This window comes from Ceratotherium simum, chromosome 9 (genome assembly GCF_057802395.1).
Source record: "Ceratotherium simum simum isolate JZ-2026a chromosome 9, ASM5780239v1, whole genome shotgun sequence".
In the NCBI taxonomy this organism is placed as follows: domain Eukaryota; kingdom Metazoa; phylum Chordata; class Mammalia; order Perissodactyla; family Rhinocerotidae; genus Ceratotherium; species Ceratotherium simum.
The window spans coordinates 56680359-56696934 of record NC_141908.1 but is presented as its reverse complement, the minus strand read 5'-3'; the positions used below and the strand labels follow the sequence as shown (position 1 = coordinate 56696934).

Genomic DNA, 16576 nt, shown 5'->3' with positions numbered 1-16576 from the left:
CCTCACTCACTGCATGTTCCCTTTCTTCTTGCACTCTGACCTCCTCCCTCAGCTGCTTCAGATTTCCTACGAGAGGTTAGAGAGGGGCTACAGTTGTCCCAGAGTTGGCAAAGGCCATTGTGCCTACTGCTCAGGGCTGGTTCAGGACCACTGACAATTGTGTATGACCCTCAGCAAGACAAAACAGACCCAACCACTCTAGTGCTGCTCTGGCTGGCCCAAGGCTGTAGATTATACCTCCCAGACCACTCTAAAATCAACCTCCTTCTCTTCGTGCTCCCTAGCATTGCTGTGATTCAGACTTTATCCTTAGGGAGAGGAGAAAACCACTTTGTTCTTTTGGAAGATAACTTTAATGGATGTGTTTGTTATTGTCTGGCTTCCTTGGAACTAGTCTCTCTGCTTCAAAGGCAATTAATCTCTAAGTCTTATCGGATAAGGGAGGGTGTTAATAGTACCTACCTCATAGGGTTGTTTTGATAAGTATAAGAGGTAATGCATGGGAAAGTGCTGAACAAGGAGCCTGACATGGAGTGAACATCCAGTAAATGTTAGCTTATCATTGTGATTGTCATCATCATCTTTGAAGACCCACTGTTAAAGATCTAAAGCTGCTCCTGATTTCTCTAGACAGTCAGTTGCTGGCTTTTCTATAGTGTTTTGAACATTCTTTACTTGGACACTTATTTTTCATTAACTATTTCTATCTTTATTAGACTATGAGCTCCTCAAGGGTAGTAACTGTTCGAATTCATTTTTATATCCTCAACACTCAGCGATGTGTCTGGAGCATAGAAGGTGGCAAATAAATATATGTTGGAAGAGTGCACTGGATAAATGGTTTATTCATCAAAAACCAGTGTTTTTGGTTTGGTTTGGTTTTGAATCTGGAATTCTCAAAAATCAAATGATATAATTCACCCTATTAACAAACTAAAAAAGAAAAAGTATCATATGATCTAAAATCGCATGATTAAAAAGTATAGAATTGAAGAGTAAGATAATGTGATGATGTGCCTAGAAAACCCAAAGCACTACAGATAAAATATTAAAGCTAATAATTGAATTTAGCAAGATTGATGGATGCAAGTTCAATATACAAAAATCAATTATATTTCTATATATCAATTAAAAACATTAGAAAATTAAAAGTAACACCATTTACAATAACAGGAACTTTTAAAACATCAGGTACAAATATAACAAATTATGTATAAGATTTCTGCATAGAAAACTGTAAAACTTTGCTTAGAGAAATTTTAAGAAACTTAAATAGAGGGATGCTTATGGATTGAAAGACTCAGTTTTGTAAAGATGCCAGTTCTCTCCCAAATTGATCGATAGATTCAAAAGAATCCCAATAAAAATCTCAACAATGTGTGTGTGTGTGTAAACTTCAAGTTGATTCTAAAATTACTATGGACACACCAAGGGCCAAAAATAGTCAAGACAATCTTAAAGAAGAGGGACAAAGTTGGAGGATTTATACTACCAGATACCAAGACTTATTATAAGACTTTAGTATTTAAGGCAGTGTGGTATTGACATAAGGGTAGACACATAGATCAGTGAAGTAGAATAGAAAGTCCAGAAACAGCTCCACACATGTGTGGATACTTGATTAATGTAAAAAGTGGAACTGCTGAGTGATGGGAGAGGTATTTTTTTTTCCCCAAAATGGGTCTGGGTCAATTGGATATCCACAAAAAGAAAAAAAAAAAAGAATCTTGACTCTCAGTTCACACTATACTTGAAAATCATTTTCAGTTGGATTGAAAATCTAAATGTAAAAGTTAAAACAATAAAGATCTAGAAAAAACAATAGGAGAATATCTTCATGAGCTAGGAGTAGGAAAAGATATTTTGAACAAGATAAAAAATGTACTAAAAAAAAGAAAGTAACATATTAGTATCAAGAGTAGAAGACATCTGGAAAATTAATTTCTCAGAGGAAAACCCAAAAAAAAAAAAAATCCAAATGTAAAATTTAGATGTGTAAATTAACTTCCAATTTCAAATTGTTAAGATATAGAGCTCTTAATTTCTACAATGAATGTTTAAAAATATAAAAACTTTTTTTATCTCAATAACCATGATCTGAAACCTTGATATCTTGTTTTTTCTCCTATAGTATTGGGATGACAGGTTGACCTTTCTCACTAGAAATCAAGGTCGTATTAACCCACAGCACCCTTTCAGTCTTTAGTAGCTCCTATCTAACAGTTCAAATATGGAACATTGGTTTTAATATTAAGTGGAGCTTGTTATTGAATGATATTTGTTTGATGCTGATAACTATGTCTTCATATTTTAAATACGTCATTTCCTGTCAATACGTTAGGGTACAGAAAGAAGATCTTGGAACCTCTACATTTATCTTATCTTTTGCAACTTCAATTTTTTGTGTATGATTTTACAACATACATAATACATTAATAACATTAAAAATATAGAGTATTAAAAGCAAATATACGTATGGCAGCATTATAGGCTCCAACATTTTTACTAACAGATGTGCCCAATCAAAAAGAAATATTGACCACTGTTTTAATTAAAATCCTTTAAATACTCAGAGCAGAAACAGTTGCCAGAATTCTTGTTTGGTAGTGTGATTGTGATCAAGATAGTTTTACATCCAGCTCTCTGTGGCTGCAGAAATTGGGGGAGGTAGTGCTGGTGTGGGGTGTTTTGGTTGATTCATATTTGGTTAGGGCTTGATTTCCTTGGGATGTTCATTGTGATATTTTAAAATTAAAAGAGAAAGGTGAGTGTATGCACTTAAAACTTATCCTAAGTTTAAAAATTAGATGATAATGTGTCTTTTTAAAAGTTATTTCAAAACATCTGTTATGAAGAGTGGTAAGCTATAAGTCAGAAGTGGGTAGATAATATTTAATTTTAATTAACTACTTTCTTATATCCTAGGCTGACCAGATATCTGGTTTTCACATAAGATCTGTTCTCTGCGTCCCTATTTGGAATAGCAACCACCAAATAATTGGTAAGACATCACCTAAACAGGTCAACTTCTTTTATAGAGAAATATAAATTTACTTTAAAATGCATCCATATCTTTTTCATGTGTTCCCTCTTTATGTCCATGACTCATCAACCTATGTTTCTACTCTTGTATAATCTCAGAAGTGCAGACTCCTGATGAATCAACATTAATCAGAACAATGAACAGATATTTTTTCTTTTAAATAAGAACCAATAATTTTGAAGTTGGAGGGGATCTAAGAAATCAATCAACTAACAGAGCTCCTCTTACCTTGTGGAAATTGAGGCAGGGAGAGAGAGAGAGAGAGAGAGAGAGCAAAAACTTGAATAAGGTCACAGAGTGAGTCAGAATTAAAACTCGGGCATTTGTAACTCCTAGTGCAAATTTTTCCACTACATCTATATGTTTGTATCTATGCTTTTACACATGGAGTAAAAGCAAAGGAAGAAGGAACATGCATTATTAGACATATACTGAACATACATCTTTCTGCCTGGATGGTTCTGAAATAGTTACACTTTCCCCAGAGTAAGGGAATTGTGGGCCAAAGCAGCTTCCAATTTTTCCCTCCCTCCCTGCTCCTTTCCCTCCCTTCAAAAACTCAGTCAGGAAAATATCAACCCTAAGAAAGAAGTCTAGGCAAGAAGAGGTCAGTGGTTAAAGTAAAGAAGTTGTGAAGGATGGAGGCGTTCATTAAAATTATTGAAACACAATGAAGATGTGTTTTTTTCCTAAGAGACATTAGGTAACTGATGCATTTGGTAACTAATGCATGTATTTGCCTCTCTTTGCTTTCCCCTAAGATTGCCTGTTAAACTCTAAGACACCGCTACTTACCAAAGGATTTAATATTCTGTAAATGTTGTCAACTTGAATTCTAACACAAATTTTTTTCATCAGTTTGCTTAATTTGCAGAAAAACATTGGTACATTATTGAACATAAAGAATATTCTAGGATTTGGGAATTTGAGTCTCTAGTACAAAGCACTGAATTACATCATATATAGAGTTTTAAGTATATCTGAGTTTAAAGAGAAGAGAAAGTCCATAAGAAACATCATGTGTTATCTATCAACGTCCAATGGCAGTCTCACATACAGTCCTACATTTCATTCCTAACAGTAAACATCTGCTATTCTTTCAAAATGAAGACTGTAGTTTTCCTGTTACATGCTAAAAGATTTGCATTTCATTATATATGTCTTCCAGCATATGATGACTTAACTCCCTGGTGGGAAATTAGGTGTTTTTAAAAATACAAGCATGCTTTAGAATTACAGCTATTTTTTTTGTTGGTACTAAATGGGGACACAGGGGAATTGTTTTCAAGACTGTTCAGTTTTTCTGGTTGGAGTTGTGTGTTGTGATAGTCATGCCCCCAAACTTCTGGTATAATGCTGGAAATGAACTTTGGAAAGAGGAAGCACGTGTAAATTACTTTTGTTAGAACTATATGTACCCTATTGGTAGCAGGCAACAGAACTAAACTTGCTTTGAAGGGTAATTGTATCATAATTCCTCACATTTCTTGAATGTTTGCTCAGTGTGGAGCAATATGCTTTACAAATATTCAAACATTATTTCATTTAATCTTCATAACATTTTGAGATAGTTAGGATTTAAATCCCCATTTTACAGATGGGGAATTTCAGTGTTAAAAAAGCCAGGTAACTTGCTCACGGTAACAGCTGAGGTGGAGTTGAAATTTGAACTGAGACAAGTCTGACTCCAAAGCCTATGTTCTTAATCATTATACCGTACCGCCTCACTCAGCCATTGTGCTTCATGGAATTGAAATATGTATATATGTATATACATATACATACAGTTATATATACTCAGTTATATATATAATTGCATGTATATGTATATTGTGTGTTTATATGTCAGATATATCAGAGTTATTGTGCACAGTCATCTTGAAAACCACTTTCAGGGAATCAGATTGATGCCTGGTAGAACCTAGTCTGGGTATCACAGCCTTGGAGACAGACTGCGTGACTGTATATCTCATATCTGCTCTCCTGGAGACAGCAGGTGCTAGAGAAACCAGAGATTAAACTGAGTGTCTGAATTACTTAAAGTTGGCACGGAGTCAGCTGGGGCTTACTGTATTGTAGTAACACAGTGTCCAGTGCTGAAAATGACCACATATCCCGAACTCTTCCCACAGGCGTGGCTCAAGTGTTAAACAGACTTGACGGGAAACCTTTTGATGACGCAGATCAACGGCTTTTTGAGGTAAGAAAGTAAATTTGTGAACCAAGGGTTATAGCTGAATCACCAGTATTCTCCTGATTGCAGCTTGCCCAAATTTGTAAGGATAAATAATTGTTAATCAATTATCATTATACTTAAAAGGTGTGACAGAATTTAAAGGAAGATTTAAAGAATATATCAATGCTTAGGTAAAATTTGATTCTATTTTTCACTAATTAGATTATTTTGTGACCATTGATTACTTTTGTCCTAATTTTATGACAGAATTGAATCGCCTCCTCTTCTCTCCAAAGTATTAATTGTCTTATTCTTGTCTTACTTGCTCGTGCTCAGAGCCAGTGGTGAGACTTCTAGCAGCTCTGCTAGATGTACGGCCGTCACCTTTCTTATGTTTACGAGCTTCCGTTTACTCCAGTCTGCCCTCTGGCTGGAGAGGTTAGCCTTGAACAGTCTTCCCCGTAGACTTTGTACCAGCAGCCAGCATGAAAACCCCATGATTATTTTTCTCTAGTAGAGAATACCTCTCAGCTTCCTTATTAACTGGTTCTAAATCTCTCTTCCTTCCCCTTAACATTTACCTTAAGAGTACACTCACTTAGTTTCTTCACCAAAATATTTTATAGCCTAGCTACTAAAAGAGGTTGTTTTTGGTTAAATGGAATGGAATTACTAAAATCAGTCCACAGTCTCAATAAATTAAGAACACATTTAAACAGACTGTAAGTATATTTTTAAACATATACAGTCATTTCTTCACACTGACATTGAATTAATAACTTTTGCACATGTACCATGTGAGCAATAAAGTTGTTACATGACAATAGTAATTAAGAATTTTAACACGTATATTTCCCCAAGGTCTACCTCTATGTACAATAAAATTATATTTTCAGACCCATCCCTGATGACTGCCTGCTTTTGTATTAGATTATGCCAATGAGTTATTGCAATTTTTAATTAGTGGGCTTTCTCTTTCCTAGGCTTTTGTCATCTTTTGTGGCCTTGGCATCAACAACACAATTATGTACGATCAAGTGAAGAAGTCCTGGGCCAAGCAGTCTGTGGCTCTTGATGTAAGTACAGTATTTATGTCAGAATGGTATGCTAAAAAGCCATAATTTTACTAGAGAAAAAAGTCCTTGTTATGGGACTTAATTCTCAAATTTTAATTATCTATTCATTGTCTTAATCACTTTTGAGTCATGGGTTTGAATTTGATGAAAACTAGAGACCCTCTCTAGAAAAATGCACACAATTTTGAATATAATTTTAGGGAGTTCACAGATTCCTTGAAGCTCATTCATAATGTTGTACAGTTAGATATAGATTTTAAATATTTGGTTTATTAAAAGCAATGATGTAAAAATAATTTGTCAGGATTTTAAATGTATGATGAACTTATATTGAATATGTATAGATATTCTGGAAACTCACAACTTTTCTTACCATAGGAGAAAACCTCACTATGAAGACATATGACCCAGATGGGAAAAGCTGCTCCTGTCATCCCACTCCCCACCCCCATACGCACACATGCCACCGAGAACTCCCACCTGCTTCCCATACCTAAACCGCATGTCCCCTCAGACCCACTAAGTTCTAAAAGGACAGCTCTTATCTCCCCCAAATCCCAGCTTGGTTTGACCCAAGACCTGTTTTTTTTCCCCCAACTTCTGCTCTGTAGCTATTATCAAAGATTTTGTTTTTATCTATGAAATACTTATTAAGTAGGGCAGATAAAATGTCAATATATATGACGCTATATATCACATAATATATAACATTATATAGAACAGTATGATATAATACACGCACAATTTCAAAATATTCTGTGTACCAGGGGAGATATTGGTAGAGGAGGAAAACAGAGAGAGGATAAGTAGGCAAGTCAATGGTACCTGCAGTACCCTGATTTGGGGTTCAAAAGATGTACAATTATAGCTATCTGTCTATATACTTTTATTCTCTTAGCTAGATAGCGAACTCTAAAAGCACAGGGATTTTTATCTTTTTTGTAATCTTATTCCCAGTGCCTAGCAGAGTGCTTAGCACAGAGGAAGTATTTATTGAATGGTTTTTGGATGGAGGGATGGAGGGGGGAGAGGGAAAAAAGGAGGAAGGAAAGAACAGAAGGAAGAGATTTTTTTTGCTCTCCCTCTGAGATAGTCCTGCTTTGTTTACGTGTAACATCTTTATAGTGAGGAAGAAAAACAATATCTATAGGATGAATTAATAAATAGGTGAACTGTAAACATCCAACAACCGATAAGAATCACTACTAGAGCACTGAGGTCTGTGTGCAGAACTATTTTCAAATCTTGGCTCTGTCACCTACCTCAATTGTGAGAATTAAATGAGATGATGCATGAGAAGATTTGAATACACAGTCAATAAAATTATAGTAATAACCATACTCACTATATTATTACTTGCAGTAGTATACTTATTACTAAGAAATCACCATAGATTGTGGGAAAGAGCAAAGGACATGAATTTGGAACAGCAAATGTTGTCATGACTCCTTCACTATCTTCAAAGTTTGATCTCCACAGAGTTGCCTCACCCATTGTTTCTTAGTTTCTGCAACTATAAAAAGAAGGACACACTAAACACTAGCCCCACCTAAACCCTGCTTTCTATTGTCATAATATAAGTCACACACGCAGAACATCTCTTATGTACCTATATTCTCACTCCTCACCTACCTCCTAGTGGATCTTCATCCTGTTGAGAAGCGGCTGGAATAACTTGGTTGAAGCATGAATGCCCATTTACCAATGAAAGGCAGCACTCTCCCTCGCACCACTTCCTAATCCCCCCCCAACACACACAAGGAGCCATAGTTCCCATTACCTAGAAAGTGCTAATATAGCCATAGTCTCCTCACCCATGTGTTGCTCATTTGGGTTCATAGTGAACACTCTCTTGTTTGTATAACTCAGATACTTTCTGTCCTTACACACAAAAATTATTGCTAACACCCCCAAATATGCAGCCCGACTCGGAGCCTTGTGACAATCTCATCCTTTCAGAAGTTAACCTATATGGGTGGACTTGTGTGTTCTGTGTGCTTTGTTTTGTGCCAGAGTCAAAAGTGCGATTGCCAGTCAGAATACTGGTGTTGCCATCTTGCTTTTGTCCCTCCCACCTCCACTCAGCCCCTATCCCACCAGATGCCAAATTCTTGACTCTAATGATCGGAGGGCATCCACCCCACTCTCCAGCCCAGGAATCCATCTGCAAGAATATCTGGAAAGGTTTCTTATCTTAGGATTTTATGAAGACAAGAAATGATTTGTTGAGAACTACTAAGCCCAAATTCTGGAATGAGATCTACATATACTACAGTATACATTAACTTCTGAACAAATATATATATTTTAAATTTATGTATTTATAAATATTATACATTAATATGAATAATGTAATATTTATGTAAATATTTATATTAAAAGTATGTATTAATATCTATGTATTTATAACCAGCCTAGACCAGTAAAGGATATAAAGTACTTTATAGGAATATAAATGATGCAGCAAATTTGTTTAAAGGGAAAATAATGGTAATAATAATAGTAAGAGAGCCTAGAGAAGGGGCTGGGAAGCTAGCCAGCAGGGCAGAACCACATGCTGTGCTATCCTTCTTCATCTCCATCCCTCCTTCCCAAGGACCTGAGACAACCCTCTCCCCTTCTTCCATTGTGGCTAAAGGAATATTCCCCACTCAGGTCTGGCCGGGTTCCTCTTCTTGCGTTGTCTCATTTTTGCTTATTCTCTTCAGTTTTTACCCTACCTGATCTTGCCCAAGAAGATCTATGTCTAAATGTAGCTTTCTCATTCCCGTAATCTTACTGCAGTGTCTTTTTTTTAGTTGGCAGCAAAAGTAAAGGGAAATAATCCATCCCACAGCCCCCAGTGACAATAACCACCCTGGAAGCCTTTCCCTCCCCAGAAAGGGAGCACGCATAGTTCATGGCCTGGAGAGGTAGTGGGAATACATTTCCTCCTGCGTGTTTACGAGACTCTTGAGAGACAGCCCAACATTCTCTTCTGTCTTTTAAAAATCCTTTCCCCAGGCATTTTAAATGAAAACACCCCCTTGGTGCATTCTCTGGAAGTAAATATTCTCTAGGTAAATTCTCTGGGAAGGCTAATCCTCACAAATGCTCGCCAAAATGTTCAGAGCTCACTGAAAGTACACTTGAAATGCGGGCCTTGCTTTGTATCAATATTCCCTTGCAGAAGGAGGCTGCTGGCTTCATCCAAGCAAAAGTCAGTGTAGGAGAAGATTTAAAGCCTCTTCTTTGGTATTAGTCTGATCAGTCTAGTTAGGAGTGAGTCCTGGTTCGGTAGCTGTTGATCTACGACGAGCTACTTGACCTCTCAATCTCAGTTTTTTCATGTGTTAAATGGGTATGATAAAAAAAAGTGTTTTAACAGTTAAATAAAATAATTCAGGGACAGTGTTTAGAGACAGTGTTTAGTTACGGTTACCACTTAATAAAAGTTAGGTGTTTATTAGCCAGAGCACTTGTCGTCCTTAATCTGTGCTGAGTTCTGTCTGCTCAGCTCAAGATTTGCTGTAAAACTGTGCTGGTTGAGGGGCTGGGGAGAACGCATAATTTTTTACCCCTTTTATCGGAAAGATTATTTCCTGCTAGAAGTTTGAGCTGAAAACAGATCCCCCATTTTCTAGTTCCTTGACATACCCTGTGTTATACTATTGAGCATCCAAGCAGCATTGCAACCACAGCTGCTGTACTCCAGCCTGCTACTGCTCACTACTGCTCACCCACATGCCTGTTGTCTGTGGCCTGTGTTACGCTATATGTTTCTGCAGAAACGTCCAGGGCATGGAAATACAAAATTTCCCATGTCAAACACAGCCATGCAGGTCTTCAAAAGCTAAGCAGCTTCAAGAGCAAAGCCTTCCCCAAAAGACTTGCCCCTCCCTGTTGCCACATACTGGCAACTTCAGCTGATTTTAGCTTAATCCACAAATGGTGAAAAATAGACACATAACAAAATATTTTCCACTTTTCTGGCCTTTAAAAAATGAAGTCACTAATACATTATCAGGGTTTTGTTTAACAATTGAATTATAAAAAGTCCATGAGTACACAATTATTTTGATGATTGCTTTTCCTAATTTCTCATAATTTAGTTATATAATTCTGTTGTTAAAATCCTTTTTCCTAAATATATAAAATTAATACTCTAAGGTTCTTAGAAAGTGGAAATGCTCTTAAAGCTAAATAATGGAACAAAGAGAGGAATTTACTAACATTTTTAATAACTTTAATTTTATGATCCTGATTTCCATTCTGCATGAGCAGCCAAGAGCCTCATGAGAAATATACTAATGTGTGCTTACATTTTTTGAGAGTAAAGATCCTAAGATAGAAGGGGGAAACCTTCCTGAAAGTACAGAATACAGAGAAAATAAAATACGAATGTCGAGGTAGAATATTACTTCTTCATTTTGAACATCAAGAATTGTCCTTTGGGATATCTTTCACAGGTATTACAAATGAAGCCTTACCTAATACTGATGAGGAATTTTCCAGGAAATATAAGTCATTCTATTAAGGGACACATAATACACCTTTATAATCAGAAGAGGGAAGGAATGAGGATCAAACAGAGGGTGTGGAAAGGGTATATGCAATCAGGAGCCAAGCCCCATTTATTCTACCTCCCAAAGGCCTCTCCCATCCATTTCCTCCTTTCCAATTGCCACAGCAACCATCCTACTTAAGGGCATCGTTAGCTCTTGACTGAGCAATTGTAATAGCCTTCTGTTTGTTCTTCCTAAACCATATTTTAGATTGCATCACTCACCCACTTATAGACCTTAAATTACTCCCCCATTAACTATCAAACTACAAACTTCCTAGCCTTTAGGGCCCTTGGAAATCTCATACCAAACTATCTTCCCACCCCTGGCTCTTATTTCTGTTCTCAGAATATTCTATGCTACTTACAAAGTCAACTACATCAGAGTCTGCAAATCAGCCGCCTGCTTCTCTGCCCTCTGATCTTTACTCCAACATCCTCTCCACTTTAGTTATTCTCTGTTCCAATTATTCCATCTCCCCTCAAAATGGTCCCATCATTCAAAGCTCAATTTAAATGTAATCTTCTCTATAAAGCCTCTAATCCCATGGTTATTTGTTCCTCTCTTTGACCTGTATTATAGTTAATTGTGAGTCTATATGTTTTCCTCTGCTAGAACATGTGCATTAGAGTGTGTGATCATATCTTACCTATCTTTTATTCCTTTCAGTGCTTTATATATAATGGTACTCAATAAAAGTGTATTGAATAAATTAATGCATGCAGCCAGAAATAATTGTTTTGGTTGGCCATGTCAACATTCCAAAAAGGAAGAGCTTGGGCTATGGTGGAGGAGCCAGCAGTCACTTGAGTGTCAGTCTTGCTGGCCACAGACTTGCATAGCCTCAACTCTGTATTCTCTTTCCTCCTGATAGGCCATGAGTACAAAATTGTTTTTATTTATTTATTTGGGGGGGATCTCTTCCCAGATACCGTGTCCCCTGGGGTATTTCCTTAGATGATGATTAAGGTGCCAACCGGGCTTCATGAAGGTAAGGAAGAAGGAGAGAAGCGAAAGAGATGATTTTCTTGTGAGGAATCTTCTAAGCACCAAGGAGAGAATTTTCTCTAACTGGGCGATTGAAAGAGCTAGACTCATAGGATGCCAGGAGAATGCTACTTCATTCTTTCTCACCCCTCTCCCTTTAAACCTACTCTGTTGAATCAATCTTCCCCACTCCTGGATGAACTCTGGTAGATTCCATGACTCTTCTGACACACTCAGGTGTTAAATGGTCTCTGAGCTCCTCCCCTTCCCAGGGATTGGAAACCTATGGTCAGGGAAGGGTCACAGTGGGCTTCTTGACTCTTGATCACTTCATCCCCTCCCCCAAGACAGGCTCAGGGAGCAAGAGGGAGGAAGGGCAAAGCCTTACATGACTGGTGCTGTCCTAAACTGGTTTCAAGGGCATCTGTGTCAGACACCAACATTCTCTTTTTATAGTGAATTGCTTTCATAAATTCTTGAGAGAACTCCCCTTGCAGAGCCTAATGTGGGTTTGTCTCTCCTGACTGACAGGTTACAATCTCTACTCAGTCTGGTTTTCAGTGGCCCATACAGACCCTTCCTCTGTAGGGGTGATCTCATTCCTTCAGGAAGTCCTCTTTGTCAAGATCTGTTTTTGTTTTTCTCTTTTGTTTATTGTAGTAAAATAAACACAACACAAAATTTACCATTTTTAAGTGTACAATTCAGTGGCATTAAGTGCATTCACATTGTGGTGCAGTCATCACCATCATCCATCTCCAGAACTTCATCTTCCCAAACTGAAACTCTGTGACCGTTAAACACTAACTCCTCATTCCACCTTCCAGCCCTTGGCAACCACTGTTCCACTTTATGTCTATGAATTTGACTCCTCTAGATACCTCATATACAAGTGGAATCATACAGAATGTGTCCTTTTGTGACTGACTTATTTCACTTATCATGTCTTCAAGGTTTATCCATGTTGTAGCATGTGTCAGAACTTCCTTTTTTTCTTTTTAAGGCTGACTGATATTCCTTATAAATATATACCATATGTTGTTTACCCATTTATTCATCAGTGGACACTTGGGTTGCTCCCGTGGTCAGAGTCCTTTTAAGTCTGGTTATCCTTCATGGGTCCATTTGGTCCATGGGAAAAGTCACATGTCTTCAACCATTGGATTGCAGCTCTTTTCTCCTCAAAGTAGCCCTCTTCTGCCCACTCACCTTTAGAATTTTTAGGCATGAATCAGGTACCAGTTTCTGGTTCCCACACCACACATTGGAGAAATACATATTAGGTTTTTCAAGTGGTTTTCTGGAAGGAACTCGCAAAAACCCTACCTAAAAAATCTTCAATATTGAGCTCCCTGATGAACTGTTACCCTTTTCTTACACAATGCAGAGTTGGGCGATGAGCACCTTAGCTTGGAGGTAGAAGAACTAGTTTGGGACATCCTTTTTCCAGTTCCTGCATAGAAGGCCTAGATGGCCTAGCACCTCCAGTTAGAATGTAATACCTGTTGTTCTCAGTTGTAAGCTCAGACAGAAAGAGTCCTCTTTAAACATTCTGTTATCTAACAAAATGATTTTTTCCAGACCAAATTACTATCAGACCATGATCTAGTGACACATTAGCAGAAATGGAATTGTTCCCATTTGTAAATTCTTCTTTACTGAAGACATGTTGGATTATGTAAACACTTCTTTTGGAGAAAGGAGAAAAAGGAAACCCACTTTCCCTGAACTACTTCCCTGAAGTGGTTATGTGGTAATTAGTTCCTCATGGTAGCTACTACTGCATCTTAAATTACCTTAAAAACAACAACAACAACAAATAAACAAAAAACACTTTGGAAGCTGTTGTCTGTGAAAATTTCAGGCTCTTATTGAGCTGGTATATAAATTATGATCAAATAATTACAGCATTTTAAAAGACCCTAAGAGAATAATCATGCCAACTTTCTTGAACTTCTTCTTTGGATAGCAGAGTCAAGACCAACTAAGTGGATAGTATGGGCTTCAACTTTTCACTTGCTACTTTTTGTTGCCCAAAGAAAAGTCTAACAATGACATGCTGATCGGGCTTTTGGGGTATTAGAATCAGCAAGCAAGCTTTTAAAAAATATTAATTCCTGGGCCCTTTTCTAGACCAATTGAATCAGAATCTCTGGATGTAGGGACTGAGTATATGCATTTATAACAAGTTCTCCTGGTGATTCTGATGCACAGTGCAAGTTGGGAATCATTTGTATAGAGTGACCTATTTGTGAGATAATTTCCCCAAATCTTTCTTTCACAAAAGGCAAACACAGTGTTGGATATTAGTACTTCCTTTATTTGTTGAATTAGGTTGAAGACAATAGAGGAAATGAGGTGGGACTAAAGGGTGCTATCTCCTCCCTGCTTTGTATACCCATTCATTCTTTGACCCTTCTAATAGCTTCCATTCTCACCTCTTTTGAGGAGTCATCTAGAGGATTATCAGTGAACACCTATGCTCAGTCCTCATTCTCAGTCCTTAACCTCTCTTATCTTTTCGTGCTGTTGACTATTTCCTCCTACCACAGGACAGAAAATAACCAGTCCACTATGGTAATTAGCCTGTAAATAACCGGTTTATTTTATAGCCATAGGAGAGACCAGGATGCAGAGCAAAGGTAGACGAACCTTAAAAACAAAGAGCAGGGGAGCAATTTTAGTATTACACTACTCATCAGGACATTTACTAGAATTTTACACATATCTGTAATATATTCCATTTTCTTTAGTAAAAGGAGAAACAATTTCTATTCTAGTGCCTAGAATAGTACCTGACACATAATAAGTGCTCAATAAATATTTGCTTATTTATGTTATTTTTTTATTTTTGAATGAACCTAATTTCATACCTAATTATATACTTAGTTGGTATCTGAAGCGTTTTGTGACTTTATAATAGCTTCTTAAGCACTTGATTTTGCAAATTTAGGACATAGTCTTGTGCAATATCTATGAAAACTGTGATTGCAAGTTTATAATTTTTGTGCGTGTGTGTGCGGAATATCAGCCCTGAGCTAACATCTGCCAATCCTCCTCTTTTTGTTGAGGAAGACTGTCCATAGGCTAACATCCGTGCCTATCTTCCTCCACTTTATATGGGATGCCGCCACAGCATGGCTTTCCAAGCGGTGCATCGGTGCGCGCCCGGGATCCGAACCAGTGAAGCCCGGGCCGCCGCAGTGGAGTGCGAGCACTTAACCACTTGCACCACTGGGCCGGCCCCCCAGTTTATAATTTTGTAAATGAATTTTACAAACTCCAGGCAGCTGGCTATGTGGGACATTTCCTTGAGCTAACAATGAAGAAGTATATATGTTTTCATTTCTTTTGTCTCAATAATGTCTGCTATAGATGATTATAGTCACAAAGGTATTTTTAAAAATCTTTTTGTTTGGAAGCAAATCAGTCATAGTTCTAGAAATTTCCCCACTTTCCATGTTTTCTACTACATCCTCCCCTGGCTTATGTGACTCTATACCTCAGAGGTTCTTCTCTGGCCTTTCATTTTTAATCTCCTCTATTGACCCTTCTTCTGAATATTCTTTAAAGTTGAGTTGTCTGACCTATTCGCTCCTATTTTCTCTCTATACTCTTTCCCTAAGCAATTTCAGCTACTCATATGGCTTCAACTGCCATGTCCAACCAGATGATCCCCAATATGTGTTCCTAGTTCACTCTTTCTCTCTCTTTGAAGCTTCAGACTTTTGTTCCCAACTAACTCTTAGTTCTTGTCTGTACCTCCAAAAGTTCAGAGTTACCATATCTAACGATTACAATGTCCACTAAAAAATAAATATATATATATTATTAATAAATATTGATATGATGTTTTTATTCCCAGTGGATTGTCTCTAACTTCCTCTCTCCCTAGCTTTCCACATCCAGCCACTTGCCAGGCCCAGTCAATTTTGTTCCTGCAGTACCTCCGTTTTCATTGCCATCTCCATGGTTCAGGTCTTTATTTCCTCTTCCCTCTATTAATGCTACTTACTCAAACTGATAATCCTGCCTCTAGTTTCTTCTTTTCCCCACCCGTAGTACACACAATGTACAGATTTATTTTCCTAAAGTACAATTTAGGAAAATAATAGTACTGGTCATATTTCTTCTCTGCTCTAAAACCAGTGGCTCCCCATTGCCTGCAAATTAGAGCTTTCAAGATTCTCCACTATTGACAGCAATCTTCTTTTTTACCTTAGCTCTCATTTCCTTCCTCTAGGAAAAAAATCTCTGTTAGTTTGTGTTTCTCAAAGATATCCTGAGATTCCCACTCTGGGCCTTTTTTCCTTTTGTTTAAAGTACCTTCTAACAACTCTCAATTTCATCTCTTCCATTAATGTTTCCTAATCTGTCTCCAACAGATGCAATTGTTCCTTTTAATCTCTTTATAAAAGGGCTATTGGCACTTAAAATCTCAGTTGTGTTAGTTGATATTCAGATATAAATATTTTACAGACTAGTAGAAAAGCAGTACTAATCATTTAGATATCTGATATGAGGATAAAGATTAGTCAAATTGTTTTCTTGTGATTTTTCTATACTAAGTATGACCCATATCTGATAGTATTATTTTTTCTTACTTGTTCTTTTTTTGATGTTTTTAAGTTATAAAAGCAGTGTATTATTGTTAAAGAAGATGTAAAAATTATTTAGAAGAAATCAAAATCAGTGATAACCTACTGCTTAGAGCTAACCACCTTATCATTTGGGATGACAATTTTTTCTT

General features: G+C 37.1%; 1 protein-coding gene across 1 annotated transcript in view; it reads left to right on the top strand.

Moving 5' to 3' along the window:
- PDE11A (phosphodiesterase 11A) overlaps positions 1–16576 on the top strand; it is a 255806-nt gene that overhangs the window by 76249 nt on the left and 162981 nt on the right. Inside the window, exons 5-7 of the mRNA XM_004426667.3 lie at positions 2926–3001; positions 5176–5243; positions 6203–6295. Of these exons, the coding sequence (XP_004426724.2) occupies positions 2926–3001; positions 5176–5243; positions 6203–6295 (237 nt within the window). The remainder of the gene's footprint in view (positions 1–2925; positions 3002–5175; positions 5244–6202; positions 6296–16576) is intronic.